This window comes from Lampetra fluviatilis, chromosome 68 (assembly GCF_964198595.1).
Source record: "Lampetra fluviatilis chromosome 68, kcLamFluv1.1, whole genome shotgun sequence".
Lineage (NCBI taxonomy): Eukaryota > Metazoa > Chordata > Hyperoartia > Petromyzontiformes > Petromyzontidae > Lampetra > Lampetra fluviatilis.
In genome coordinates, this window is record NC_136342.1 from 2,743,773 (window position 1) to 2,770,807 (window position 27,035).

The 27,035-nt window shown below is 57.0% G+C and overlaps 1 protein-coding gene across 2 annotated transcripts; it reads left to right on the forward strand.

Annotated features, from left to right (window-relative positions):
* The first annotated feature begins 622 nt into the window (after positions 1-622).
* On the forward strand, positions 623-27,035 carry PRPF4 (pre-mRNA splicing tri-snRNP complex factor PRPF4). 2 transcript variants are annotated; one of them, XM_078883052.1, is made up of 12 exons: positions 623-688; positions 6,729-6,862; positions 7,732-7,921; positions 9,769-9,859; positions 10,856-10,935; positions 11,785-11,878; positions 12,639-12,733; positions 14,277-14,335; positions 14,603-14,726; positions 23,359-23,448; positions 25,459-25,581; positions 26,902-27,035. In XM_078883052.1, the coding sequence occupies exons 2-12, from the start codon at positions 6,730-6,732 to the stop codon at positions 27,011-27,013; spliced, it is 1,191 nt and encodes a 396-aa protein (XP_078739178.1). In that variant the 5' UTR covers positions 623-688; position 6,729; the 3' UTR covers positions 27,014-27,035. The 2 variants fall into 2 exon arrangements, with proteins under 2 accessions (XP_078739178.1, XP_078739179.1); XM_078883053.1 differs by lacking the exons at positions 623-688; positions 6,729-6,862 and adding an exon at positions 7,471-7,485.

A 27,035-nucleotide genomic window follows, 5' to 3' on the forward strand; every position in this document is an offset into this window, starting at 1 on the left:
GTCCATCTTGCTTAGGGGGTAGGGGGGGGTGAAGGGGACGCGGCGTCCATCTTACTCGGGTGGGGGGGGGGGGGGGACACGGCGTCCATCTTACTCGGGGGGGGGAGACACCGCGCCCATCTTACTCAGGGGGTAGCGGACACGGCGCCCATCTTACTCAGGGAGGGAGGGGACACGGCGCCCATCTTACTCAGTGGGTAGGGGACACGGCGCCCATCTTACTCAGGGGGTAGGGGACACGGCGCCCATCTTACTCAGGTGGGGAGGGGACACGGCGCCCATCTTACTCAGGGGGAGAGGGGACACGGCGCCCATCTTAACTCAGGGGGGGTAGGGGGACACGGCGCCCATCTTACTCAGGGGAGAGGGGACACGGCGCCCATCTTACTCAGGGGAAGAAGGGGACAAGGCGGCCATCTTACTCAGGGGTCTCTACTCCCCTCTCTCCCATTGGTTGCGCTCTGTGACTGCAGCGCAAGCGCGTCACCGCTTCCACCACCGCTCACAGACGTACCCCAACAGTCACGTGGTTTGTTCGAACAACCAATCGGCGGGCCTCGTTTTTTTGGCGGGTAACTCGGGGCCGGAACCGGATACGGATTTGTTCGCCCCGCCCCCTTCCCTTAGCACCGCCCCCCTCCTCCTGCACTAATTCTCCTCACGGTTCAGCGTCGACTTCGTATTCCGAGTGAGTTTGTTGTCTGTCGTCATCGTCGTCGTCGTTATAGTACGAGTCGCGTCCGAGTAACGGACGTTCACATCGTTTATCCGTGGGGACATCGACCGGCGGTGTTTGTTTATTCGCAGCTTCATTCAGAGGGAGGTTTTTACATTGTCAACTACTCGGGCCTAGTCTAGCAGGCCTCGCGTGGGATTCTCAGGCTTCAATCGCAACGGAGTTCACCCACTCGCCCCTCCCCTCGGCCCCCCCTCGCTCCCCCCCCTCGCCCCCCCCTTGCCCCTCCCCCTCGCTCCCCCCTCTCGCCCCCCCCTCGCCCCCCCCTCGCTCCCCCCTTCGCTCCCCCCTTCGCCCCCCCCCTCGCCCCCCCCCTCGCCCCCCCTCGCTCCCCCCCTTGCCCCTCCCCCTCGCTCCCCCCTCTCGCCCCCCCCTCGCCTCCCCCTCGCCCCCCCCTCGCCCCCCCTCGCTCCCCCCTCTCGCCCCCCCCTCGCCCCCCCTCGCCCCCCCTCGCTCCCCCCTCTCGCCCCCCCTCGCCCCCCCCTTGACCCCCCCCTCGCCCACCCCCTCCCCCCTCTCGCCCCCCCTTACGGCTCGTAGCCAAAGGCACAGCCCCTGCAAGTGCCTCCACTCGAGGCAGCGAGCTACGAGACACACACACACAGCGTGTCGACCCACACGGTTTGACTCCGTGTGCTTGTACGGGGGAAATGGAGTTGTCCGTGCGGCGTGTACAGCCGTTTCAATACGGGCAACAACGTCTTGTAGTTAGACACTGGGTGGTGAGACACTGGTGGTGAGACACTGGGTGGTGAGACACTGGGTAGTGAGACACTGGGTGGTGAAACACTGGGTAGTTAGACACTGGGTGGTGAGACACTGGTTGTGAGACACTGGGTGGTGGGACACTGGGTAGTGAGACACTGGGTAGTGAGACACTGGGTGGTGAGACACTGGGTGGTGAGACACTGGGTGGTAAGACACTGGGTAGTGAGACACTGGGTGGTGAGACACTGGGTGGTAAGACACTGGTGGTGAGACACTGGGTAGTGAGACACTGGGTGGTGAGACACTGGGTGGTGGTAAGACACTGGGTGGTGGTGAGACACTGGGTAGTGAGACACTGGGTGGTGAGACAATGGGTAGTGAGACACTGGGTGGTGAGACACTGGGTAGTGAGACACTGGGTAGTGAGACACTGGGTGGTGGTGAGACACTGGGTGGTGGTGAGACACTGGGTAGTGAGACACTGGGTGGTGAGACACTGGGTAGTGAGACACTGGGTGGTGAGACACTGGGTGGTGAGACACTGGGTGGTGAGACACTGGGTAGTGAGACACTGGGTGGTGAGACACTGGGTGGTGAGATACTGGGTGGTGAGACACTGGGTGGTGAGACACTGGGTGGTGAGACACTGGGTGGTGAGACACTGGGTGGTGAGACACTGGGTGGTGAGACATTGGTAGTGAGACACTGGGTGGTGAGACACTGGGTGGTGAGACACTGGGTGGTGAGACACTGGGTGGTGAGACACTGGGTAGTGAGACACTGGGTGGTGAGTCACTGGGTGGTGAGACACTGGGTGGTGAGACACTGGGTGGTGGTGAGACACTGGGTGGTGGTGAGACACTGGGTGGTGGTGAGACACTGGTGGTGAGACACTGGATGGTGAGACACTGGTGGTGAGACACTAGGTAGTGAGACACTGGGTAGTGATACACTGGTAGTGAGACACTGGGTAGTGATACACTGGTAGTGAGACACTGGGTGGTGAGACACTGGGTAGTGAGACACTGGGTAGTGAGACACTAGGTAGTGAGACACTGGGTAGTGAGTCACTGGGTAGTGAGACACTAGGTAGTGAGACACTGGGTAGTGACACACTGGTAGTGAGACACTGGGTGGTGAGACACTGGGTGGTGAGACACTGGGTAGTGAGACACTGGGTAGTGAGACACTGGTAGTGAGACACTGGGTAGTGAGACACTGGGTAGAGAGACACTGGGTGGTGAGACACTGGGTGGTGAGACACTGGGTGGTGAGACACTGGGTGGTGAGACACTGGGTGGTGAGACACTGGTAGTGAGACACTGGGTGGTGAGACACTGGTAGTGAGACACTGCTAGTGAGACACTGGGTGGTGAGACACTGGGTAGTATCATAGCAGGAGCAGCAGTGTCATCGTCATAGCAACAGTAGTACTGACGTCATGCCGGTCAGTATAGAAGCAGCAGCAGTGTCATCGTCATAGCAACAGTAGTACTGACGTCATGCCGGTCAGTATAGAAGCAGCAGCAGTGTCATCGTCATAGCAACAGTAGTACTGACGTCATGCCGGTCAGTATCATAGAAGCAGCAGCAGTGTCATCGTCATAGCAACAGTAGTACTGACGTCATGCCGGTCAGTATCATAGGAGCAGCAGCAGTGTCATCGTCATAGCAACAGTAGTACTGACGTCATGCCGGTCAGTATCATAGGAGCAGCAGCAGTGTCATCGTCATAGCAACAGTAGTACTGACGTCATGCTGGTCAGTATCATAGAACCAGCAGCAGTTCCATCGTCATAGCAACAGTAGTACTGACGTCATGCCGGTCAGTATCATAGAAGCAGCAGCAGTGTCATCGTCATAGCAACAGTAGTACTGACGTCATGCCGGTCAGTATCATAGAAGCAGCAGCAGTGTCATCGTCATAGCAACAGTAGTACTGACGTCATGCCGGTCAGTATCATAACAGGAGCAGCAGTGTCATCGTCATAGCAACAGTAGTACTGACGTCATGCCGGTCAGTATCATAGGAGCAGCAGTGTCATCGTCATAGCAACAGTAGTACTGACGTCATGCCGGTCAGTATCATAGGAGCAGCAGCAGTGTCATCGTCATAGCAACAGTAGTACTGACGTCATGCTGGTCAGTATCATAGGAGCAGCAGTGTCATCGTCATAGCAACAGTAGTACTGACGTCATGCCGGTCAGTATCTTAGAAGCAGCAGCAGTGTCATCGTCATAGCAACAGTAGTACTGACGTCATGCCGGTCAGTATCTTAGAAGCAGCAGCAGTGTCATCGTCATAGCAACAGTAGTACTGACGTCATGCTGGTCAGTATCATAGGAGCAGCAGTGTCATCGTCATAGCAACAGTAGTACTGACGTCATGCCGGTCAGTATCTTAGAAGCAGCAGCAGTGTCATCGTCATAGCAACAGTAGTACTGACGTCATGCCGGTCAGTATCATAGGAGCAGCAGCAGTGTCATCATCATAGCAACAGTAGTACTGACGTCATGCCGGTCAGTATCATAGAAGCAGCAGCAGTGTCATCGTCATAGCAACAGTAGTACTGACGTCATGCCGGTCAGTATCATAGAAGCAGCAGCAGTGTCATCGTCATAGCAACGGTAGTACCATCGTTATTGCAGTCACACCAGCAGCAGTATCATCTTCTTGGTTCTTTCGGTAAAGTCACGTAGAATGGAAATAATAAAATAATAGAAATAAAACATAATAAAATTAGCAGTATCATCGTAATAACAGCATCAGCCCCCCCCCCCCGGTGGTGTCACTGTGTAACGAGTTCCGGAGACGCTTGTAAAAGTAACTTCTTTATTACAATCCAACACTCCAACACTTCAACAGTCCTGATACTCTGTAACAACTCCCAGGTACACGGCCTAGGTACACAGCCTAGGTACACAGCCTAGGTACACAGCCTAGAGACACAGCCTAGGTACACAGCCTAGAGACACAGCCTAGGTACACAGCCTAGGTACACAGCCTAGAGACACAGCCTAGGTACACAGCCTAGAGACACAGCCTAGGTACACGGCCTAGGTACACGGCCTAGATACACAGCCTAGGTACACAGCCTAGGTACACAGCCTAGGTACACAGCCTAGAGACACAGCCTAGGTACACAGCCTAGATACACGGCCTAGGTACACGGCCTAGGTACACAGCCTAGGTACACAGCCTAGAGACACAGCCTAGGTACACAGCCTAGAGACACAGCCTAGGTACACAGCCTAGGTACACAGCCTAGGCACACAGCCTAGGTACACAGCCTAGATACACAGCCTAGGTACACAGCCTAGAGACACAGCCTAGGTACACAGCCTAGAGACACAGCCTAGGTACACAGCCTAGGTACACAGCCTAGAGACACAGCCTAGGTACACAGCCTAGATACACAGCCTAGGTACACAGCCTAGAGACACAGCCTAGGTACACAGCCTAGGTACACGGCCTAGGTACACAGCCTAGGTACACAGCCTAGAGACACAGCCTAGGTACACAGCCTAGAGACACAGCCTAGGTACACAGCCTAGGTACACAGCCTAGAGACACAGCCTAGGTACACAGCCTAGATACACAGCCTAGGTACACAGCCTAGGTACACAGCCTAGGTACACAGCCTAGAGACACAGCCTAGCGACACAGCCTAGGTACACAGCCTAGAGACACAGCCTAGGTACACAGCCTAGGTACACAGCCTAGGTACACAGCCTAGGTACACAGCCTAGAGACACAGCCTAGGTACACAGCCTAGGTACACGGCCTAGGTACACGGCCTAGGTACACGGCCTAGATACACGGCCTAGGTACACGGCCTAGGTACACGGCCTAGGTACACGGCCTAGGTGCACGGCCTAGGTGCACGGCCTAGGTGCACGGCCTAGGTGCACGGCCTAGGTGCACGGCCTAGGTACACGGCCTAGACACACGGCCTAGACACACGGCCTAGGTACACGGCCTAGACACACGGCCTAGACACACGGCCTAGGTACACGGCCTAGGTACACGGCCTAGGTACACGGCCTAGGTACACGGCCTAGGTACACGGCCTAGGTACACGGCCTAGGTACACGGCCTAGGTACACGGCCTAGGTACACGGCCTAGGTACACGGCCTAGGTACACGGCCTAGGTACACGGCCTAGGTACACGGCCTAGGTACACGGCCTAGGTACACGGCCTAGGTACACGGCCTAGGTACACGGCCTAGGTACACGGCCTAGGTACACGGCCTAGGTACACGGCCTAGGTACACGGCCTAGGTACACGGCCTAGGTACACGGCCTAGGTACACGGCCTAGGTACACGGCCTAGGTACACGGCCTAGGTACACGGCCTAGGTACACGGCCTAGGTACACGGCCTAGGTACACGGCCTAGGTACACGGCCTAGGTACACGGCCTAGGTACACGGCCTAGGTACACGGCCTAGGTACACGGCCTAGGTACACGGCCTAGGTACACGGCCTAGGTACACGGCCTAGGTACACGGCCTAGGTACACGGCCTAGGTACACGGCCTAGGTACACGGCCTAGGTACACGGCCTAGGTACACGGCCTAGGTACACGGCCTAGGTACACGGCCTAGGTACACGGCCTAGGTACACGGCCTAGGTACACGGCCTAGGTACACGGCCTAGGTACACGGCCTAGGTACACGGCCTAGGTACACGGCCTAGGTACACGGCCTAGGTACACGGCCTAGGTACACGGCCTAGGTACACGGCCTAGGTACACGGCCTAGGTACACGGCCTAGGTACACGGCCTAGGTACACGGCCTAGGTACACGGCCTAGGTACACGGCCTAGGTACACGGCCTAGGTACACAGCCTAGGTACACAGCCTAGGTACACAGCCTAGGTACACAGCCTAGATACTCTACTCTGGCTACGCTCTGGAACTCGCCCTCACAAGGTCGTAGAGTCGGGAGTTCCAGAGTCCCACCACTGGCCCTCACAGCGTCCCAGGGTCCTGAGATGGCTGGTCTTGGGTCTTGGGTCATTGAGCTACAACTGGCCCTGATCGTCCAGGGAGCTCCCCTTTTATGCCTAGTCCCCAACGAGGGGTGGGGCTGTGTGCGCCACCAGACATCCCACAGAGCACACACAGCCCCCCCCCGTTGGTGGCGCCAAGGGGCTTAAGCGTCTGACCCGCCTGGGAACCCAGCCCTGGCGCCAAGAGGCTTAAGCGTCTGGCCCGCCCAGGGTCCCAGAGCCCCCCAGCAGCCCCTCCCTTCTTATGTCACTACAACTGTAATCGGCAGGATGTCGCGGGACGAGGGAGCGAGGTCGGGTCGCGCGCACCACAGCGCCGCGGAACGGGCTCACGAGCGTCTGGCACGAGCGCCCGATGCCATCAAAGCGGCCATCGAGGCGGGCAACATCAACATCTCCAGCGGTAACGTCGGCAACATCGTCATCACGATCATCGCTATCACAATCATCGCTGACACATCATCGCTATCACATCATCACTATCACATCATCACTATCACAATCATCGCTGACACATCATCACTATCGCCTGCAACATCAACATCTCCAGCGGTAACATCGCCTACATCATCATCATGATCACTATCATCATGATCACTATCATAATCATCACTATCACAATCATCACTATCACAATCATCACTATCACAATCATCGCTGTCACATCATCACTATCGCCTGCAACGTCAACATCTCCAGCGGTAACATCGCCTACATCATCATCATGATCACTATCACAATCATCGCTGTCACATCATCACTATCACAATAATCGCTGTCACAATCATCGCTGTCACATCATCACTATCACAATCATCGCTGTCACATCATCACTATCGCAATCATCACTATCGCATGCAACATCAACATCTCCAGCGGTAACATCGGCAACATCGTCATCATGATCACTATCACAATCATCGCTGTCACATCATCACTATCACCATCATCACTATCACAATCATCACTATCACAATCATCGCTATCACATCATCACTATCGCCTGCAACATCAACATCTCCAGCGGTAACATCGGCAACATCGTCATCATGATCACTATCACAATCATCGCTATCACAATCATCACTATCACAATCATCGCTGTCACATCATCACTATCGCCTCCCCGAACCCTACCCGCTCCGGTTTCCCCCGCCACCACCACAACCACCACCACAACCACCACCACAACCACCACCACAACCACCACCACCACAACCACCACCACAACCACCACCACAACCTCCTCCTCCTCCGCGTGCCGTGACCCAGGGGAGTCGATGCCTGTGGAGGCGGGCGGCGTGACGTCACGCCAGGCCGAGATGCTGGCGGAGTTTGAGCGGCGGAAGCGCGCGCGGCTCATCAACGTGTCCACCGACGACGCCGAGGTGAAGGTGGCGCTGCGCAAGCTGGCGGAGCCCGCCTCGCTTTTCGGAGAGGGGCCCGCCGAGCGCAGAGAGAGGTGCGGGAGGGGGGGGTGGGGAGTGGGTGGGAGGTCAGCGGCTCTGTCGCTACGTGCAACGCACGAGCAGTGGACGCGCACAATACACTGCAGCACTACCACGGTAGACTCACATGCACTGCACTACCGGTGTAGACTGCAGCACTACCAGCGTATCTACACAACTGTTTGCACTGCACTACCAGTGTAGACTGCAGCACTATCAGTGTATCTGCACAACTGTTTGCACTGCACTACCGGTGTAGACTGCAGCACTACCAGCGTATCTACACAACTGTTTGCACTGCACTACCGGTGTAGACTGCAGCACTATCAGTGTATCTACACAACTGTTTGCACTGCACTACCGGTGTAGACTGCAGCACTATCAGTGTATCTACACAACTGTTTACACTGCACTACCAGTGTAGACTACAGCACTATCTGTATCTGCACAACTGTTTACACTGCACTACCAGTGTAGACTACAGCACTATCAGTGTATCTACACAACTGTTTACACTGCACTACCAGTGTAGACTACAGCACTATCAGTGTATCTGCACAACTGTTTACACTGCACTACCAGTGTAGACTGCAGCACTACCAGTGTATCTACACAACTGTTTACACTGCACTACCGGTGTAGACTACAGCACTATCTGTATCTGCACAATTGTTTGCACTGCACTACCAGTGTAGACTACAGCACTATCAGTGTATCTACACAATTGTTTGCACTGCACTACCGGTGTAGACTCGCTGCGCTGTGGATTGTGCTGTTGATGATGGCGATGAGATTGATGCCGTTGATGGCGATGAAGCTGCTGTTGAGGAAGATGGCTATGATGGTGGTGGTGGTGGTGGTGGCGATGGTGGTGGCGATGGTGGTGGTGGTGTGCGATGGTGGTGGTGGCGATGGTGGTGGTGGTGGCGATGGTGGTGGTGATGGCGGTGGTGGTGGCGATGGTGGTGGTGGTGGCGATGGTGGTGGTGGTGGCGATGGTGGTGGTGGCGATGGTGGTGGTGGCGATGGTGATGGTGGTGGCGATGGTGGTGGTGGTGGCGATGGTGGTGGTGGTGTTGGTGGTGGTGTTGGTGGTGGTGTTGGTGGTGATGATGGTGGTGGTGGTGTTGGTGGTGGTGTTGGTGGTGGTGTTGGTGGTGGTGTTGGTGGTGGTGGTGGTGGTGGTGGTGTTGGTGGTGGTGTTGGTGGTGTTGGTGGTGTTGGTGATGTTGGTGGTGGTGGTGGTGTGGTGATGGTGGTGGCGATGGCGGTGGTGGTGGCGATGGCGGTGGTGGTGGCGATGGTGGTGGTGGCGATGGTGGTGGTGGTGGCGGCGATGGTGGTGGTGGCGGCGATGGTGGTGGTGGCGGCGATGGTGGTGGTGGCGGCGATGGTGGTGGTGGCGGCGATGGTGGTGGTGGCGGCGATGGTGGTGGTGGCGATGGTGGTGGTGGTGTCGGCGATGGTGGTGGTGGTGTCGGCGATGGTGGTGGTGGTGTCGGCGATGGTGGTGGTGGTGTCGGCGATGGTGGTAGTTGTGTGGGGTGTGGTGGCGCAGTGGATAGCGTGCCGCGCTACGAACCCGGCGACCCGAGTTTGATTCCCGCTCACGCCCATCACCAGTGGCGATTATCTGAACCGGTCCTGGGGCTCCCCGAGGTCGACTCAGCCTCAATGAGTACCTGGTACGGTGTGTCAACATCGCTACTCGGCAGACAAAGGCGGCCGGGCGTGGTGCTGGCCACCCACCCCCTCGTGTGCCGTGCCAGCCTTGCTCATAGGTGCTGCTACCTACTAGCGAACAGCACTTGCCCCAACAGTGTGTTAAGGCTACAGGGGGGACCTTTGTCTTTGAGCCTAGGCTGCGGAACATCCTGTCTGTCGTGGGTCAAGATGCTCTCAAGAAATCGAAACGAGAGGAGGAGGAGAGGGCTCAGAAGAAGAAACAGGAGGTAGAGATGTCCACTCACATCACTCACCACTCGCTACTCACCTCACTCACCACTCACCACCACACTCACTCACCACCACACTCACTCACCACTCGCCCCACTCGCCACTCATCTCACTCGCCACTCACCACCCCACTCGCCACTCACCTCACTCACCACTCGCCCCACTCGCCACTCATCTCACTCGCCACTCACCTCACTCACCACTCACCTCACTCGCCACTCAGCCCTCGCGCCACTCACCTCACTCGCCACTCACCACCTCACTCACCACTCACCTCACTCACTACTCACCTCACTACTCCCTCCCTACCACTCACCCCACTCTTTACTCACCACTCACACGACTCCCTACTCACCACTCGGCTCATTCATTGCTCACACCGCTCACCACTCTCCTCACCACACTACTATACACTAAATTTCGATTTAAAGCTTTCGTGACTGCAGGGATTCATCTTCTTGGTTCTTTCGGTAAAGTCATCACGTAGAAGGAAAATAATAATAAATAATAAAATACTAAAATATTTCTCGCGACGTTTCGGCGACAGACCTGTCTTCTCGACAGACCTGTTCTCCACCTGAAGACGGCTGCTTGCGTTGTGGCCGAAACGTCGTGAGAAATATTTAATTATGTTTTTTTTATTATTTTCCTTCTACGTGACTTTACTATACACTACTATACACTACACTATACACTACACTATACACTACACTACTATACACTACACTATACACTACACTACTATACACTACACTACTATACACTACACTACTATACACTACACTACACTATACACTACTATACACTACTATACACTACACTATACACTACACTACACACTACACTACTATACACTACACTATACACTACACTCTATACACTATACACTACACTATACACTACACTACTATACACTATACACTACACTATACACTACACTACTATACACTACACACCACACTCACCATCTGCCCCCCCTACCCCCCCCACAGCTGCAGGAGACTTGGTATCACGAGGGGCCCGAGACGCTGAAGGACGCCCGCATCTGGCTCGCCAAATACTCGATACCACGGTAACCACCCTCCGTTAACCAGCCCGTTACCACGGCAACCACCCTCCTTCAACCAGCCAGTTACCACGGCAACCACCCTCCTTCAACCAGCCAGTTACCACGGCAACCACCCTCGCCAACTCCTCATTACAACGGTAGCCACCCCTCCTCCTCGGGAAAATATTCATTACCATGGTAACCCAGCTAGCCAATCACTCATTACCATGGTAACCACACTCGCTAACTGCTCATTAATATGATAGCCCAGCTAGCCAACCGATCATTACCATGGTAACCACACTCGCTAACTGCTCATTACTATGGTAACCCAGCTAGCCAACCACTCATTACCATGGTAACCACACTCGCTAACTGCTCATTACTATGGTAACCCAGCTAGCCAACCACTCATTACCATGGTAACCACACTAGCTAACTGCTCATCACTATGGTAACCGCCCTCCTCGCTAAATACACATTACCGTCATAGTCCAGTTCACTAACAACTCATTGCCATGGTAATAGAATCAGTTGTTACCACGGTAACCACCCTCACTAACCTTGGATCGCTTAATTCTTCTGGCGAGTTCTAACTGGTCATTGGTTCCTCTTGACTCATTTCGATTGGTCGGTTTCTTTCCCGTGGATCGTTCGATTGGCCGAGACACCGACGTCGCAGCGGACGCTTCCGATTGGCCGAGGTCAACGACGCGTTGACGACGCGAACACACCGATTGGCCGCCATCGTGTTCCAACGACACGTTCTCATTGGCCGGTGTTGTGTCGATGACGCCTTTCTGATTGGTCGCCCCCCCCACCCCCCCACCGCGTGGTGCGTTGCGATTGGTCGGTCGTGTCTCGCTCTGTCAGGGCGATGCAGAGGCTGAAGGAGTCAAGAGCCAATCGGGAGCTGCCGGAGGCGGCGAGGAACGCAAAGAGACAGGAGCTCCATCGGCAGATACGGGTGAGCGATGATATCAGCAGCAGCGACAACATCATCATTTTTAAATCCTTTATATTAAGTTCGCTTGCTCACTTGCTTGCTTGCTTAGGACCGTGCAAATCTTTCGGTCGTTTTTGAACCCACTTCCCGTGATCCAATCGAGCTGACATTTTGCACACAGACTCGTTGTGCGTGACAATTAATTTTCGTGAAAAATGTTTTCCAAAATTTTCCACTTTTTAGGACAAAAATATTATATGTAATTACCAATTGCTTAATGGTGCAATGCAATCATCTGACCCATAGGTGGCAGCCATCTCAAGCCAGAGGACGAGAGGACTCTGGCCGCCACGCATATAAAGGATTTATAGTGAAAAACTTAGTTTTTACGGGTTTACTTGTTTTTAAATCCTTTATATTAAGTTCGCTTGCTTGCTTAGGACCGTGCAAATCTTGCGGTCGTTTTTAACCCACTTCCCGTGATCCAATCGAGCTGACATTTTGCACACAGACTCGTTGTGCGTGACAATTAATGTTCGTGAACATTTTTTTTCCAAAATTTTCCACTTTTTAGGAAAAAAATATTATAATTAATTACCAATTGCTTAATGGTGCAATGCAATCATCTGACCCATAGGTGGCAGCCATCTCAAGCCAGAGGACGAGAGGACTCTAGCCGCCACGCATATAAAGGATTTATAGTGAAAAACTTTCTTTTTACGGGTTAATTATTTTTTCTCGCCCACCTTACCCCACCCTCCCGCTCCCCGTCACCCCGCAGTCGCTCAGTAACTTCTGCAGTCAGATCGGGGACAGTCGGCCCATCTCCTTCTGCCAGTTCAGCCCCAACTCCAAGATGCTGGCCACGGCTTCCTGGTGAGTCCCGGTGGTTGGTGGGGGGGGTGGGTTTTCCGCGTGTGTACGTGTGTATGTGTGTATGTGTGTGTGTTCGCTTGCGTACGTGTGTGTGTGTGCGCACGTGTGTACGCGTGTGTACTTGTACATGTGTGTACGTCTGTGTACGTGTGTGTGCACGCTTGTATACGTATGTGTACGTGTGTGTCTGTATGCGCGCGTGTGTACGCGTGTGTGTACGCATGTGTACTTGTACAACGTCTGTGTGTGTCTGTGTACGTGTGTGTCTGTATGCGTGCGTGTGTACGTGTGCGCGCGTGTACGTGTGTATACGTCTGTGTGTGTGTGTGCGCGTGTGTACGTGTGTGTCTGTATGCGTGCGTGTGTGTGTGTGCGCGTGTGTACGTGTGTATACGTCTGTGTGTGTGTGTGTGTGTGTGCGCGTGTGTACGTGTGTGTCTGTATGCATGCGTGCGTGTGTGTGTGTGCGCGTGTGTACGTGTGTATACGTCTGTACGTGTGTATGATGCGCGTGTGTATGTGTGTATACGTCTGTGTACGTGTGTGTGTGTGCGCGTGTGTACGTGTGTATACGTCCGTGTACGTGTGTATGATGCGCGTGTGTGTAGTCTGTTTACGTGTGTGTGCGCGTGTGTGTGTGTGTGTACGTGTGTATACGTCTGTGTACGTGTGTATGTGTACGTGTGTGTGCGCGTGTGTGTGTGTGTACGTGTGTGTACGTGTGTGTACGTGTGTGTGTGCGCGCTTGTGTGTGTCTGTGTACGTGTGTGTGCGCGTGTTGTAGTCTGTGTACGTGTGTGTGCGCGTGTGTGTGTGTGTACGTGTGTATATGTCTGTGTGTACGTGTGTGTGCATGTGTATACGTCTGTGTACGTGTGTATGTGTGCGCACGTGTACGTGTGTATACGTCTGTGTACGTGTGTGTGTGCGTGCGTGTGTATACGTCTGTATACGTATGTGTGTGCGCATGTGTGTAGTCTGTGTGTACGTGTGTGCGCGCGTGTGTGTGTGTGTACGTATACGTGGGGAGCGGTAGTGTAGTGGTTTGCGCACTGCGCTGCTAACCCGGCGACCCAAGTTCGATTCCCGCTCATGGCCAACACCAGTGACGATTATCTGAATCTGATCTAGGCCTTCCCTAGGTCGACTCAGCCTCAAATGGGTATACATCGCCACTGGGGAGACAAAGGCGGCCTACGTGGTGTTGGCCATCCACCCCCTCGTGTGCAGTGCCGGCCTTTATAGGTGCTTGCTAACGGCACTTGCCTCAACAGCCTGTTAAGGCTACACGGGGGATCTTTTGTCTTTGTGCGTGTTGCATATGAATCTGCCAGTCATCTCAGTCAATCAACCCACAGCACCTGGGTCTGTCCCCATGACCTCCTGCCAGCATGAGCCTTCGACACTTCATGCCTCCTAGTATGGCACAAGCGCCGTGGTGACGTCACCGCCACTCGGCGGCGAATGAATGATGGCTGTTGTTGTTGCTTGTGATGGTGTTGGTGGTGGTGGTTGTTGCTGATTGTGGTGTTGATGGTTGCAGGAGCGGACTTTGCAAGCTGTGGTCCGTCCCAGACTGCACCCCGATCCGCACCCTGAGAGGTTTGTCCGCAAAGACTCTCCGTGTCCCTCTGCTCACAGTGGCCATCTCAAACAAACACACGCCTCCTACCCGGCTACGACCCCGAGTTCCATTCAAGCAACAACGTCACCGCTGGGAAGACGAAGGGCGACCGGGGCTTGAACGTTGCCGGTCACCCATCCCCGTGCCGCCCTTCGTAGACGCTCCTGCCGCTCGCTAGCGGCACTTGCCCCAGCAGTCTGTTAAAGGCTACGCGGGGGACCTTTGTCCTTTTGCTCCTGACCCAGGCCATGACCAGAACGTGGGGGCGATCGTGTGGCACCCGCAAGCCACTCTGAGCCTTGACCCCAAGGACTGCAACATGGCTTCCTGCAGCGCGGACGGGGCCGTGAAGCTGTGGAACCTCGTGAGGTGAGGGGAGGACGCGGGGACGGACGCAGAGAGAGACACGCGGAGAGAGACACGCGGAGAGAGGCACGCGGAGAGACACGCAGAGAGAGACGCAGAGAGAGACGCAGAGAGAGACGCAGAGAGAGACGCAGAGAGAGACATGCAGAGAGAGAGACGCGCGGAGAGAGGCACGCGGAGAGACGCGGAGAGAGAGACACGCAGAGAGAGACACGCAGAGAGAGACACGCAGAGAGAGACGCAGAGAGACGCACGCAGAGAGACGCAGAGAGAGACGCGGAGAGAGACACGCAGAGAGAGACACGCAGAGAGACGCAGAGAGACGCAGAGAGAGACGCGGAGAGAGACACGCAGAGAGAGACACGCAGAGAGAGACACGCAGAGAGACGCAGAGAGAGACACGCAGAGAGACGCAGAGAGAGACGCGGAGAGAGACATGCAGAGAGAGAGACGCGCGGAGAGAGACGCAGGGAGAGACGCGCGGAGAGAGGCACGCGGAGAGACGCGGAGAGAGAGACATGCAGAGAGAGACACGCAGAGAGAGACACGCAGAGAGGGACACGCAGAGAGGGACACGCAGAGAGAGAGACACGCAGAGAGAGGGACACGCAGAGAGAGAGAGAGACACGCAGAGAGGGACACGCAGAGAGAGAGAGACACGCAGAGAGCGAGACACGCAGAGAGAGAGAGACACGCAGAGAGAGACGCAGAGAGAGAGACGCAGAGAGAGACAGGCGGAGAGAGACACGCGGAGAGAGACACGCGGAGAGAGACACGCGGAGAGAGACACGCGGAGAGAGAGACACGCAGAGAGAGAGACACGCAGAGAGAGACACGCCGAGACACAGAAACGGACACACACAGAGACATGCAGCGACACGCGGGGATACGCAGAGACGCAGATAGAGACACGGAAACGCAGAGACACACGGAGAGACGCAGATGGAGACAGAATGAGGAGACGAGATTGCGCGTATAGACACAACAGGGAGGCACGACGCTGATAGACACACGATGTCGACAAAGACACGATGTGGCCGTGTAGAGACCGCACGGGTGACGTGTCACCTGCTGTGTGTGACGTGTCTCCTGCTGTGTGTGCCGTGCGTCCTGCTGTGTGTGACGTGTCACCTGCTGTGTGTGACGTGCCTCCTGCTGTGTGTGACGTGCGTCCTGCTGTGTGTGACGTGTCTCCTGCTGTGTGTGACGTGCGTCCTGCTGTGTGTGACGTGCGTCCTGCTGTGTGTGACGTGTCTCCTGCTGTGTGTGACGTGCGTCCTGCTGTGTGTGACGTGTGTCCTGCTGTGTGTGACGTGTCACCTGCTGTGTGTGACGTGCCTCCTGCTGTGTGTGACGTGCGTCCTGCTGTGTGTGACGTGTCACCTGCTGTGTGTGACGTGCGTCCTGCTGTGTGTGACGTGCGTCCTGCTGTGTGTGACGTGCGTCCTGCTGTGTGTGACGTGTCTCCTGCTGTGTGTGCCGTGCGTCCTGCTGTGTGTGCCGTGCGTCCTGCTGTGTGTGACGTGTCACCTGCTGTGTGTGACGTGTCTCCTGCTGTGTGTGACGTGTCTCCTGCTGTGTGTGACGTGTCTCCTGCTGTGTGTGACGTGTCACCTGCTGTGTGTGACGTGTGTCCTGCTGTGTGTGACGTGTCTCCTGCTGTGTGTGACGTGTCTCCTGCTGTGAGTGACGTGCGTCCTGCTGTGTGTGACGTGCGTCCTGCTGTGTGTGACGTGTCTCCTGCTGTGTGTGACGTGTGTCCTGCTGTGTGTGACGTGCGTCCTGCTGTGTGTGACGTGCGTCCTGCTGTGTGTGACGTGCGTCCTGCTGTGTGTGACGTGTCTCCTGCTGTGTGTGACGTGTGTCCTGCTGTGTGTGACGTGTGTCCTGCTGTGTGTGACGTGTCTCCTGCTGTGTGTGACGTGCGTCCTGCTGTGTGTGACGTGTCTCCTGCTGTGTGTGACGTGCGTCCTGCTGTGTGTGACGTGTCTCCTGCTGTGTGTGACGTGTGTCCTGCTGTGTGTGACGTGTCTCCTGCTGTGTGTGACGTGTGTCCTGCTGTGTGTGACGTGCGTCCTGCTGTGTGTGACGTGCGTCCTGCTGTGTGTGACGTGCGTCCTGCTGTGTGTGACGTGTCTCCTGCTGTGTGTGACGTGTGTCCTGCTGTGTGTGATGTGCGTCCTGCTGTGTGTGATGTGTGTCCTGCTGTGTGTGACGTGCGTCCTGCTGTGTGTGACGTGTCTCCTGCTGTGTGTGACGTGCGTCCTGCTGTGTGTGACGTGCGTCCTGCTGTGTGTGATGTGTGTCCTGCTGTGTGTGACGTGCGTCCTGCTGTGTGTGACGTGTCTCCTGCTGTGTGTGACGTGTGTCCTGCTGTGTGTGACGTGCGTCCTGCTGTGTGTGACGTGTCTCCTGCTGTGTGTGACGTGTCACCTGCTGTGTGTGACGTGTCTCCTGCTGTGTGTGACGTGCGTCCTGCTGTGTGTGACGTGTCTCCTGCTGTGTGTGACGTGTGTCCTGCTGTGTGTGACGTGTGTCCTGCTGTGTGTGACGTGCGTCCTGCTGTGTGTGACGTGCGTCCTGCTGTGTGTGACGTGCGTCCTGCTGTGTGTGCCGTGTGTCCTGCTGTGTGTGACGTGTCTCCTGCTGTGTGTGACGTGTCACCTGCTGTGTGTGACGTGTCTCCTGCTGTGTGTGACGTGTCACCTGCTGTGTGTGACGTGTGTCCTGCTGTGTGTGACGTGCGTCCTGCTGTGTGTGACGTGTGTCCTGCTGTGTGTGACGTGTCACCTGCTGTGTGTGACGTGCGTCCTGCTGTGTGTGACGTGCGTCCTGCTGTGTGTGACGTGTTTCCTGCTGTGTGTGACGTGTGTCCTGCTGTGTGTGACGTGTCTCCTGCTGTGTGTGACGTGTCACCTGCTGTGTGTGACGTGTGTCCTGCTGTGTGTGACGTGCGTCCTGCTGTGTGTGACGTGTGTCCTGCTGTGTGTGACGTGTCACCTGCTGTGTGTGACGTGCGTCCTGCTGTGTGTGACGTGCGTCCTGCTGTGTGTGACGTGTTTCCTGCTGTGTGTGACGTGTGTCCTGCTGTGTGTGACGTGTGTCCTGCTGTGTGTGACGTGCGTCCTGCTGTGTGTGACGTGCGTCCTGCTGTGTGTGACGTGCGTCCTGCTGTGTGTGACGTGTTTCCTGCTGTGTGTGACGTGTGTCCTGCTGTGTGTGACGTGTGTCCTGCTGTGTGTGACGTGTGTCCTGCTGTGTGTGACGTGCGTCCTGCTGTGTGTGACGTGCGTCCTGCTGTGTGTGACGTGTGTCCTGCTGTGTGTGATGTGCGTCCTGCTGTGTGTGACGTGTGTCCTGCTGTGTGTGACGTGCGTCCTGCTGTGTGTGACGTGTGTCCTGCTGTGTGTGACGTGTGTCCTGCTGTGTGTGACGTGTGTCCTGCTGTGTGTGATGTGCGTCCTGCTGTGTGTGACGTGTGTCCTGCTGTGTGTGACGTGTTTCCTGCTGTGTGTGATGTGCGTCCTGCTGTGTGTGACGTGCGTCCTGCTGTGTGTGACGTGTTTCCTGCTGTGTGTGACGTGCGTCCTGCTGTGTGTGACGTGCGTCCTGCTGTGTGTGACGTGTGTCCTGCTGTGTGTGACGTGTGTCCTGCTGTGTGTGACGTGTGTCCTGCTGTGTGTGATGTGCGTCCTGCTGTGTGTGACGTGTGTCCTGCTGTGTGTGACGTGTTTCCTGCTGTGTGTGATGTGCGTCCTGCTGTGTGTGACGTGCGTCCTGCTGTGTGTGACGTGTTTCCTGCTGTGTGTGACGTGCGTCCTGCTGTGTGTGACGTGTTTCCTGCTGTGTGTGACGTGTGTCCTGCTGTGTGTGACGTGTTTCCTGCTGTGTGTGATGTGCGTCCTGCTGTGTGTGACGTGCGTCCTGCTGTGTGTGACGTGTGTCCTGCTGTGTGTGATGTGCGTCCTGCTGTGTGTGATGTGCGTCCTGCTGTGTGTGACGTGCGTCCTGCTGTGTGTGACGTGTTTCCTGCTGTGTGTGATGTGCGTCCTGCTGTGTGTGACGTGCGTCCTGCTGTGTGTGACGTGTGTCCTGCTGTGTGTGATGTGCGTCCTGCTGTGTGTGACGTGTGTCCTGCTGTGTGTGATGTGCGTCCTGCTGTGTGTGACGTGCGTCCTGCTGTGTGTGACGTGTCTCCTGCTGTGTGTGACGTGCGTCCTGTTGTGTGTGATGTGCGTCCTGCTGTGTGTGACGTGCGTCCTGCTGTGTGTGACGTGTGTCCTGCTGTGTGTGATGTGCGTCCTGCTGTGTGTGACGTGCGTCCTGCTGTGTGTGACGTGTTTCCTGCTGTGTGTGACGTGCGTCCTGCTGTGTGTGACGTGTCTCCTGCTGTGTGTGACGTGCGTCCTGCTGTGTGTGACGTGCCTCCTGCTGTGTGTGACGTGTGTCCTGCTGTGTGTGACGTGTCACCTGCTGTGTGTGACGTGTCTCCTGCTGTGTGTGACGTGCGTCCTGCTGTGTGTGACGTGTCTCCTGCTGTGTGTGATGTGCGTCCTGCTGTGTGTGACGTGTGTCCTGCTGTGTGTGACGTGTGTCCTGCTGTGTGTGACGTGTGTCCTGCTGTGTGTGACGTGCGTCCTGCTGTGTGTGACGTGTCACCTGCTGTGTGTGACTTGCGTCCTGCTGTGTGTGACGTGCGTCCTGCTGTGTGTGACGTGCGTCCTGCTGTGTGTGACTTGTGTCCTGCTGTGTGTGACGTGCGTCCTGCTGTGTGTGACGTGTCACCTGCTGTGTGTGACGTGTCTCCTGCTGTGTGTGACGTGCGTCCTGCTGTGTGTGACGTGCGTCCTGCTGTGTGTGACGTGTCTCCTGCTGTGTGTGACGTGTGTCCTGCTGTGTGTGACGTGTCACCTGCTGTGTGTGACGTGTCTCCTGCTGTGTGTGACGTGCGTCCTGCTGTGTGTGACGTGTCTCCTGCTGTGTGTGACGTGTCTCCTGCTGTGTGTGACGTGTCACCTGCTGTGTGTGCCGTGCGTCCTGCTGTGTGTGACGTGTCTCCTGCTGTGTGTGACGTGCGTCCTGCTGTGTGTGACGTGCGTCCTGCTGTGTGTGACGTGTGTCCTGCTGTGTGTGACGTGCGTCCTGCTGTGTGTGACGTGCATCCTGCTGTGTGTGACGTGTGTCCTGCTGTGTGTGACGTGCGTCCTGCTGTGTGTGATGTGCGTCCTGCTGTGTGTGACGTGCGTCCTGCTGTGTGTGACGTGTCTCCTGCTGTGTGTGGCGTGCGTCCTGCTGTGTGTGATGTGCGTCCTGCTGTGTGTGACGTGCGTCCTGCTGTGTGTGACGTGTCTCCTGCTGTGTGTGACGTGCGTCCTGCTGTGTGTGACGTGCGTCCTGCTGTGTGTGACGTGTGTCCTGCTGTGTGTGACGTGCGTCCTGCTGTGTGTGACGTGTCTCCTGCTGTGTGTGACGTGCGTCCTGCTGTGTGTGACGTGCGTCCTGCTGTGTGTGACGTGCGTCCTGCTGTGTGTGACGTGCGTCCTGCTGTGTGTGACGTGTCTCCTGCTGTGTGTGACGTGCGTCCTGCTGTGTGTGACGTGTCACCTGCTGTGTGTGACGTGCGTCCTGCTGTGTGTGATGTGCGTCCTGCTGTGTGTGACGTGCGTCCTGCTGTGTGTGATGTGCGTCCTGCTGTGTGTGACGTGTGTCCTGCTGTGTGTGACGTGTCTCCTGCTGTGTGTGACGTGCGTCATGCTGTGTGTGACGTGCGTCCTGCTGTGTGTGACGTGTCTCCTGCTGTGTGTGACGTGTCTCCTGCTGTGTGTGACGTGCGTCCTGCTGTGTGTGACGTGTGTCCTGCTGTGTGTGACGTGTCTCCTGCTGTGTGTGACGTGCGTCCTGCTGTGTGTGATGTGCGTCCTGCTGTGTGTGACGTGCGTCCTGCTGTGTGTGACGTGTCACCTGCTGTGTGTGCCGTGCGTCCTGCTGTGTGTGACGTGTCTCCTGCTGTGTGTGACGTGCGTCCTGCTGTGTGTGACGTGTCTCCTGCTGTGTGTGCCGTGCGTCCTGCTGTGTGTGACGTGTCACCTGCTGTGTGTGCCGTGCGTCCTGCTGTGTGTGACGTGTCTCCTGCTGTGTGTGACGTGTCTCCTGCTGTGTGTGACGTGTCACCTGCTGTGTGTGACGTGTCACCTGCTGTGTGTGACGTGCGTCCTGCTGTGTGTGACGTGCGTCCTGCTGTGTGTGACGTGTCTCCTGCTGTGTGTGACGTGCGTCCTGCTGTGTGTGACGTGCGTCCTGCTGTGTGTGACGTGTCACCTGCTGTGTGTGACGTGTCTCCTGCTGTGTGTGACGTGCGTCCTGCTGTGTGTGACGTGTCTCCTGCTGTGTGTGACGTGTCACCTGCTGTGTGTGACGTGTCTCCTGCTGTGTGTGCCGTGCGTCCTGCTGTGTGTGCCGTGCGTCCTGCTGTGTGTGACGTGTCACCTGCTGTGTGTGCCGTGCGTCCTGTTGTGTGTGACGTGCGTCCTGCTGTGTGTGACGTGTCACCTGCTGTGTGTGACGTGCGTCCTGCTGTGTGTGCCGTGCGTCCTGCTGTGTGTGACGTGTCTCCTGCTGTGTGTGACGTGCGTCCTGCTGTGTGTGACGTGTCTCCTGCTGTGTGTGACGTGTCTCCTGCTGTGTGTGACGTGTCACCTGCTGTGTGTGACGTGCGTCCTGCTGTGTGTGCCGTGCGTCCTGCTGTGTGTGACGTGTCTCCTGCTGTGTGTGACGTGTGTCCTGCTGTGTGTGACGTGTCTCCTGCTGTGTGTGACGTGTCTCCTGCTGTGAGTGACGTGCGTCCTGCTGTGTGTGACGTGTCTCCTGCTGTGTGTGACGTGTCTCCTGCTGTGTGTGCCGTGCGTCCTGCTGTGTGTGACGTGTCTCCTGCTGTGTGTGACGTGCGTCCTGCTGTGTGTGACGTGTCTCCTGCTGTGTGTGACGTGCGTCCTGCTGTGTGTGACGTGCGTCCTGCTGTGTGTGACGTGCGTCCTGCTGTGTGTGACGTGCGTCCTGCTGTGTGTGACGTGTCTCCTGCTGTGTGTGACGTGCGTCCTGCTGTGTGTGACGTGTCTCCTGCTGTGTGTGACGTGCGTCCTGCTGTGTGTGACGTGCGTCCTGCTGTGTGTGACGTGCGTCCTGCTGTGTGTGACGTGTCTCCTGCTGTGTGTGACGTGTCTCCTGCTGTGTGTGACGTGCGTCCTGCTGTGTGTGACGTGTCTCCTGCTGTGTGTGACGTGCGTCCTGCTGTGTGTGACGTGTCTCCTGCTGTGAGTGACGTGCGTCCTGCTGTGTGTGACGTGTCTCCTGCTGTGTGTGACGTGTCTCCTGCTGTGTGTGACGTGCGTCCTGCTGTGTGTGACTTGTCTCCTGCTGTGTGTGACGTGTCTCCTGCTGTGAGTGACGTGCGTCCTGCTGTGTGTGACGTGTGTCCTGCTGTGTGTGACGTGTCTCCTGCTGTGTGTGACGTGTCACCTGCTGTGTGTGCCGTGCGTCCTGCTGTGTGTGATGTGCGTCCTGCTGTGTGTGACGTGTGTCCTGCTGTGTGTGATGTGCGTCCTGCTGTGTGTGACGTGTGTCCTGCTGTGTGTGATGTGCGTCCTGCTGTGTGTGATGTGCGTCCTGCTGTGTGTGACGTGTGTCCTGCTGTGTGTGACGTGTGTCCTGCTGTGTGTGACGTGTGTCCTGCTGTGTGTGACGTGCGTCCTGCTGTGTGTGACGTGTGTCCTGCTGTGTGTGACGTGTCTCCTGCTGTGTGTGACGTGTCACCTGCTGTGTGTGACGTGCGTCCTGCTGTGTGTGACGTGTGTCCTGCTGTGTGTGACGTGTCTCCTGCTGTGTGTGACGTGTCACCTGCTGTGTGTGACGTGTCTCCTGCTGTGTGTGACGTGCGTCCTGCTGTGTGTGACGTGTGTCCTGCTGTGTGTGACGTGCGTCCTGCTGTGTGTGACGTGCGTCCTGCTGTGTGTGACGTGTGTCCTGCTGTGTGTGACGTGTCTCCTGCTGTGTGTGCCGTGCGTCCTGCTGTGTGTGACGTGTCTCCTGCTGTGTGTGCCGTGCGTCCTGCTGTGTGTGACGTGTCTCCTGCTGTGTGTGACGTGTCTCCTGCTGTGTGTGACGTGCGTCCTGCTGTGTGTGCTGTGCGTCCTGCTGTGTGTGACGTGTCTCCTGCTGTGTGTGACGTGTGTCCTGCTGTGTGTGACGTGCGTCCTGCTGTGTGTGACGTGCGTCCTGCTGTGTGTGACGTGTCACCTGCTGTGTGTGACGTGCGTCCTGCTGTGTGTGACGTGTGTCCTGCTGTGTGTGACGTGTCACCTGCTGTGTGTGACATGTGTCCTGCTGTGTGTGACGTGTCACCTGCTGTGTGTGACGTGCGTCCTGCTGTGTGTGACGTGTCACCTGCTGTGTGTGACGTGTGTCCTGCTGTGTGTGACGTGTCACCTGCTGTGTGTGACGTGTGTCCTGCTGTGTGTGACGTGTCACCTGCTGTGTGTGACGTGCGTCCTGCTGTGTGTGACGTGTGTCCTGCTGTGTGTGACGTGCGTCCTGCTGTGTGTGACGTGCGTCCTGCTGTGTGTGACGTGCGTCCCGACAGCGACGAGCCGATCGCGAACATCGAGGGTCACACGGCGAGGGTGGCGCGGATCGCTTACCACCCGTCGGGGCGCTTCCTCGGCACCACCTGGTAGGGCGGCGGGCCGGCTCCCGTGGGAGTGAGCGAGCGAGTGTGTGTGTGAGCCTGTGTGTGTGTGTGTGAGCCTGTGTGTGTGTGTGTGAGCCTGTGTGTGTGAGCGTGTGTGAGCGTATGAGTGTGGTGTGTGTGAGCGAGTGAGTGTGAGTGGTGTGTGTGTGTGAGTGCGTGTGAGCGTGTGTGTGGTTTGTGTAAGCGAGTGTGTGTGAGAGTGTGAGTGTGAGCGTGTGTGTGAGTGTGTGTGAGTGTGTGTGAGTGTGTGTGTGTGTGAGCGTGTGTGTGTGTGTGTGTGAGTGAGTGTGTGTGTGAGAGAGTGTGTGTGAGCGAGTGTGTGTGAGCGAGTGAGTGTGAGTGAGTGAGTGTGTGTGTGTGCAAGTGCGTGTGAGCGAGCGTGTGTGAGCGAGCGAGTGTAAGCGAGTGAGTGCGTGTGAGCGAGTGAGTGCGAGCGAGTGTGTGTGGTGTGTGTGAGTGCGTGCGTGTGTGTGAGCGAGTGTGTGTGAGTGCGCGTGTGAGCGAGTGTGTGTGAGTGTGTGTGAGAGCGAGTGTGTGTGTGTGTGTGTGAGCGTGTGTGTGTGTGTGTGCGTGTGTGTGTGTGTGTGAGCGAGTGTGTGTGTGCGAGTGAGTGTGAGTGCGTGTGAGCGTGTGTGTGTGTGTGAGCGAGTGTGTGTGTGCGAGTGAGTGTGAGTGCGTGTGAGCGTGTGTGTGTGTGTGAGCGAGTGTGTGAGTGTTTTTTGTGAGGTGAGCGTGTGTGTGAACGAGTGTGAGTGTGTATGTGAGCGGTGTGTGAACGAGTGTGTGTGTGAGCGAGTGTGTGTGTGTGAACGAGTGTGTGAGTGTGTATGTGAGCGGTGTGTGAACGAGTGTGTGAGTGTGTGAACGAGTGTGAGTGTGTATGTGAGCAAGTGTGTGAGCGAGTGTGTGAGTGTGTAAGCGAGTGTGTGAACGAGTGTGAGCGACTGTTTGTGTGAGCGAGTGTGTGAACGAGTGTGAGTGTGTGTGTGAACGAGTGTGTGAGTGTGTAAGCGAGTGTGTGAACGAGTGTGAGCGAGTGTCTGGGGAGCGGTGGTGCAGCAGTTAGGGCGCTGAGCTACGAACCCGATTCCCGCTCACGGCCAACACCGATGACGATTTTCTGAACCGGTGCTGGGCCTCCCCCTAGGTTGACTCAGCCTTAAATTAGTAACCTGGTGCGGTGTGTGAACATCGCTACGAGGGAGACAAAAACGTGACCTGGCGTGGTGCTGGCCACCCACCCCCTCGTGTGCAGTGCCGGCTTTCATAGGCGCTGCTCCACTAACAGCACTTGCCCCAACGGTCTGTGAAGGCTACACGGGGGTGGGGGGGGTATTTGTCTTTGTATGCGTGTGAGAGTGTGTACGCATTCTCTCTCGTCTTCTCATTTGTGTCTTCCCCCCCCCCACCCCCGTGTCCCTCCCCCTGTGCCTCCCCCTCCCTGCATCCCTCGTGTGTCCCCCCCCCCACCCCCGTGTGTCCCCCCCCCCCACCCCTGTGTGTCCCCCCCCCGTGTGTCCCCCCCCCCCGTGTGTGTCCCCATCCCCCCCCCCCGTGTGTCCCCCCCTGTGTCCCCCCCCCCCCCCCGTGTTGTCCCCCCCCGTGTGTGTCCCCCCACCCCCCGTGTCACCCCCCCCGTGTGTGTCCCCGTGTGTGTGTGTGTCCCCCCCCCCTGTGTGTGTCCGCGCGTGTGTGTCTCCGTGTGTGTGTCCCCCTGTGTGTCTGTGTCTCCGTGTGTGTGCGTCTCCGTGTGTGTGTCCCCCTGTGTGTCTGTGTCTCCGCGTGTGTGTCTCCGTGTGTGTGTCCCCCTGTGTGTCTGTGTCTCCGTGTGTGTGTCTCCGTGTGTGTGTCCCCCCCGTATGTGTGTCCCTGTGTGTGTGTGTGTGTCCGTGTGTGTGTCCCCCCCCCTGTGTGTGTGTCCGTGTGTGTGTCCGTGTGTATGTCTCCGTGTGTGTCCCTGTGTGTGTCCCTGTGTGTCCCCGCGTGCCCCAGCTATGACCACTCCTGGAGGCTGTGGGACCTGCAGGCCCAGGAGGAGATCCTGCACCAGGAGGGGCACAGCAGGGAGGTGTACGACATCGCCTTCCACCCCGACGGCTCGCTCGCGGGGACAAGGTGCTCACCCGCTCGCTCACCCGCTCGCTCGCTCACCGCTCCCTCGCTCACCCCGCTCGTTCACCCGCTCGCTCACCCGCCCGCTCACTCACCCGCTCGCTCACCCGCTCCCTCGCTCACCCGCTCCCTCGCTCACCCCGCTCGCTTCGCTCACCCGCTCCCTCGCTCACCCGCCCGCTCGCTCACCCGCTCGCTCACCCACTCGCTCGCCCACCCGCTCGCACCACCCGCTCGCTCACCCGCTCATTCATCCGCTCGCTCACCCGCTCGCTCACCCGCTCGCTCACCCGCTCGCTCACCCGCTCGCTCATCCGCTCGCTCACACCGCTCGCTCACCCGCTCGCTCACACCGCTCGCTCACCCACTCGCTCACCCCACCCGCACGCTCACCCCACCCGCCCGCTCACCCCACCTGCCCGCCCGCTAGCTCGCTCACCCGCCCGCTCGCCCGCTCGCCCGCTCACCACTGCAATGTGATAACAGATTTATGGATTAAAATCGATTGTCCGTTCCACGCGGCAGCGTTGCGCGTTCCCTTGCAGCCACCAGGCGGCGCCGCTACGCAGCGCAGTGCACACGAGACGTGTGTGTGTGTTCGTGTGTGTTCATGGTCACGTGTTCGTGATCGTGCAGCGGTCAGCGTCACGAACCCGGCGACCCGAGTTTCGATCCCCGCTCGCGGCCAACACCGTTGACCTCCAGGCCCTGGCGAGCACAAGGCAGCAGTAGCAGCAGCATCAGTAGCAGTAGTAGTAGCAGCAGTAGCAGCAGTAGCAGCAGTAGTAGTAGCAGTAGTAGCAGTAGTAGCAGTAGCAGCAGTAGCAGTAGCAGCAGTAGCAGTAGTTGTAGTAGCAGTAGTAGTAGTAGCAGCAGTAGTAGCAGCAGTAGTAATAGTAGCAGTAGTAGTAGCATCAGTAGCAGCATCAGTAGCAGCAGTAGTAGCAGTAGTAGTAGCAGTAGTAGTAGCAGCAGTAGTAGTAGCAGCAGTAGTAGTAGCAGTAGTAGCAGTAGTAGCAGTAGTTAGCTGTTAGTAGCAGTAGCAGCAGTAGCAAGCATCAGTAGCAGTAGCAGCAGTAGTAGCAGCATGATCTGAACCAATCATTGCCCTCGCCTCGGTCGACTCAAACGCGGCGTGCGGTAAACATCGCGACGTGGGAGACAAAGCCGTCGTACTGCTGTCCACCCCCTTCCCTGTGCCTCGCCGGCCTTCGTACGCTGCTGCTGCTGCTGCTGCTACTCGCGAACAGCACTTGCCCCAGCGGCCTGTTGAAGGCTACACGGTGGGGTGGTGGGGGGACCTTTGTCTTTGTGCGCGTGCAGTGGCCTGGACTCGTTTGCGCGCGTGTGGGACCTGCGGACTGGCCGCTGCATCATGTTCATGGAGGGTCACCTCAAGGAGATCTTCAGCATCGACTTCTCTCCCAACGGGTGAGGCCCACGGCCTTCTAAACTAA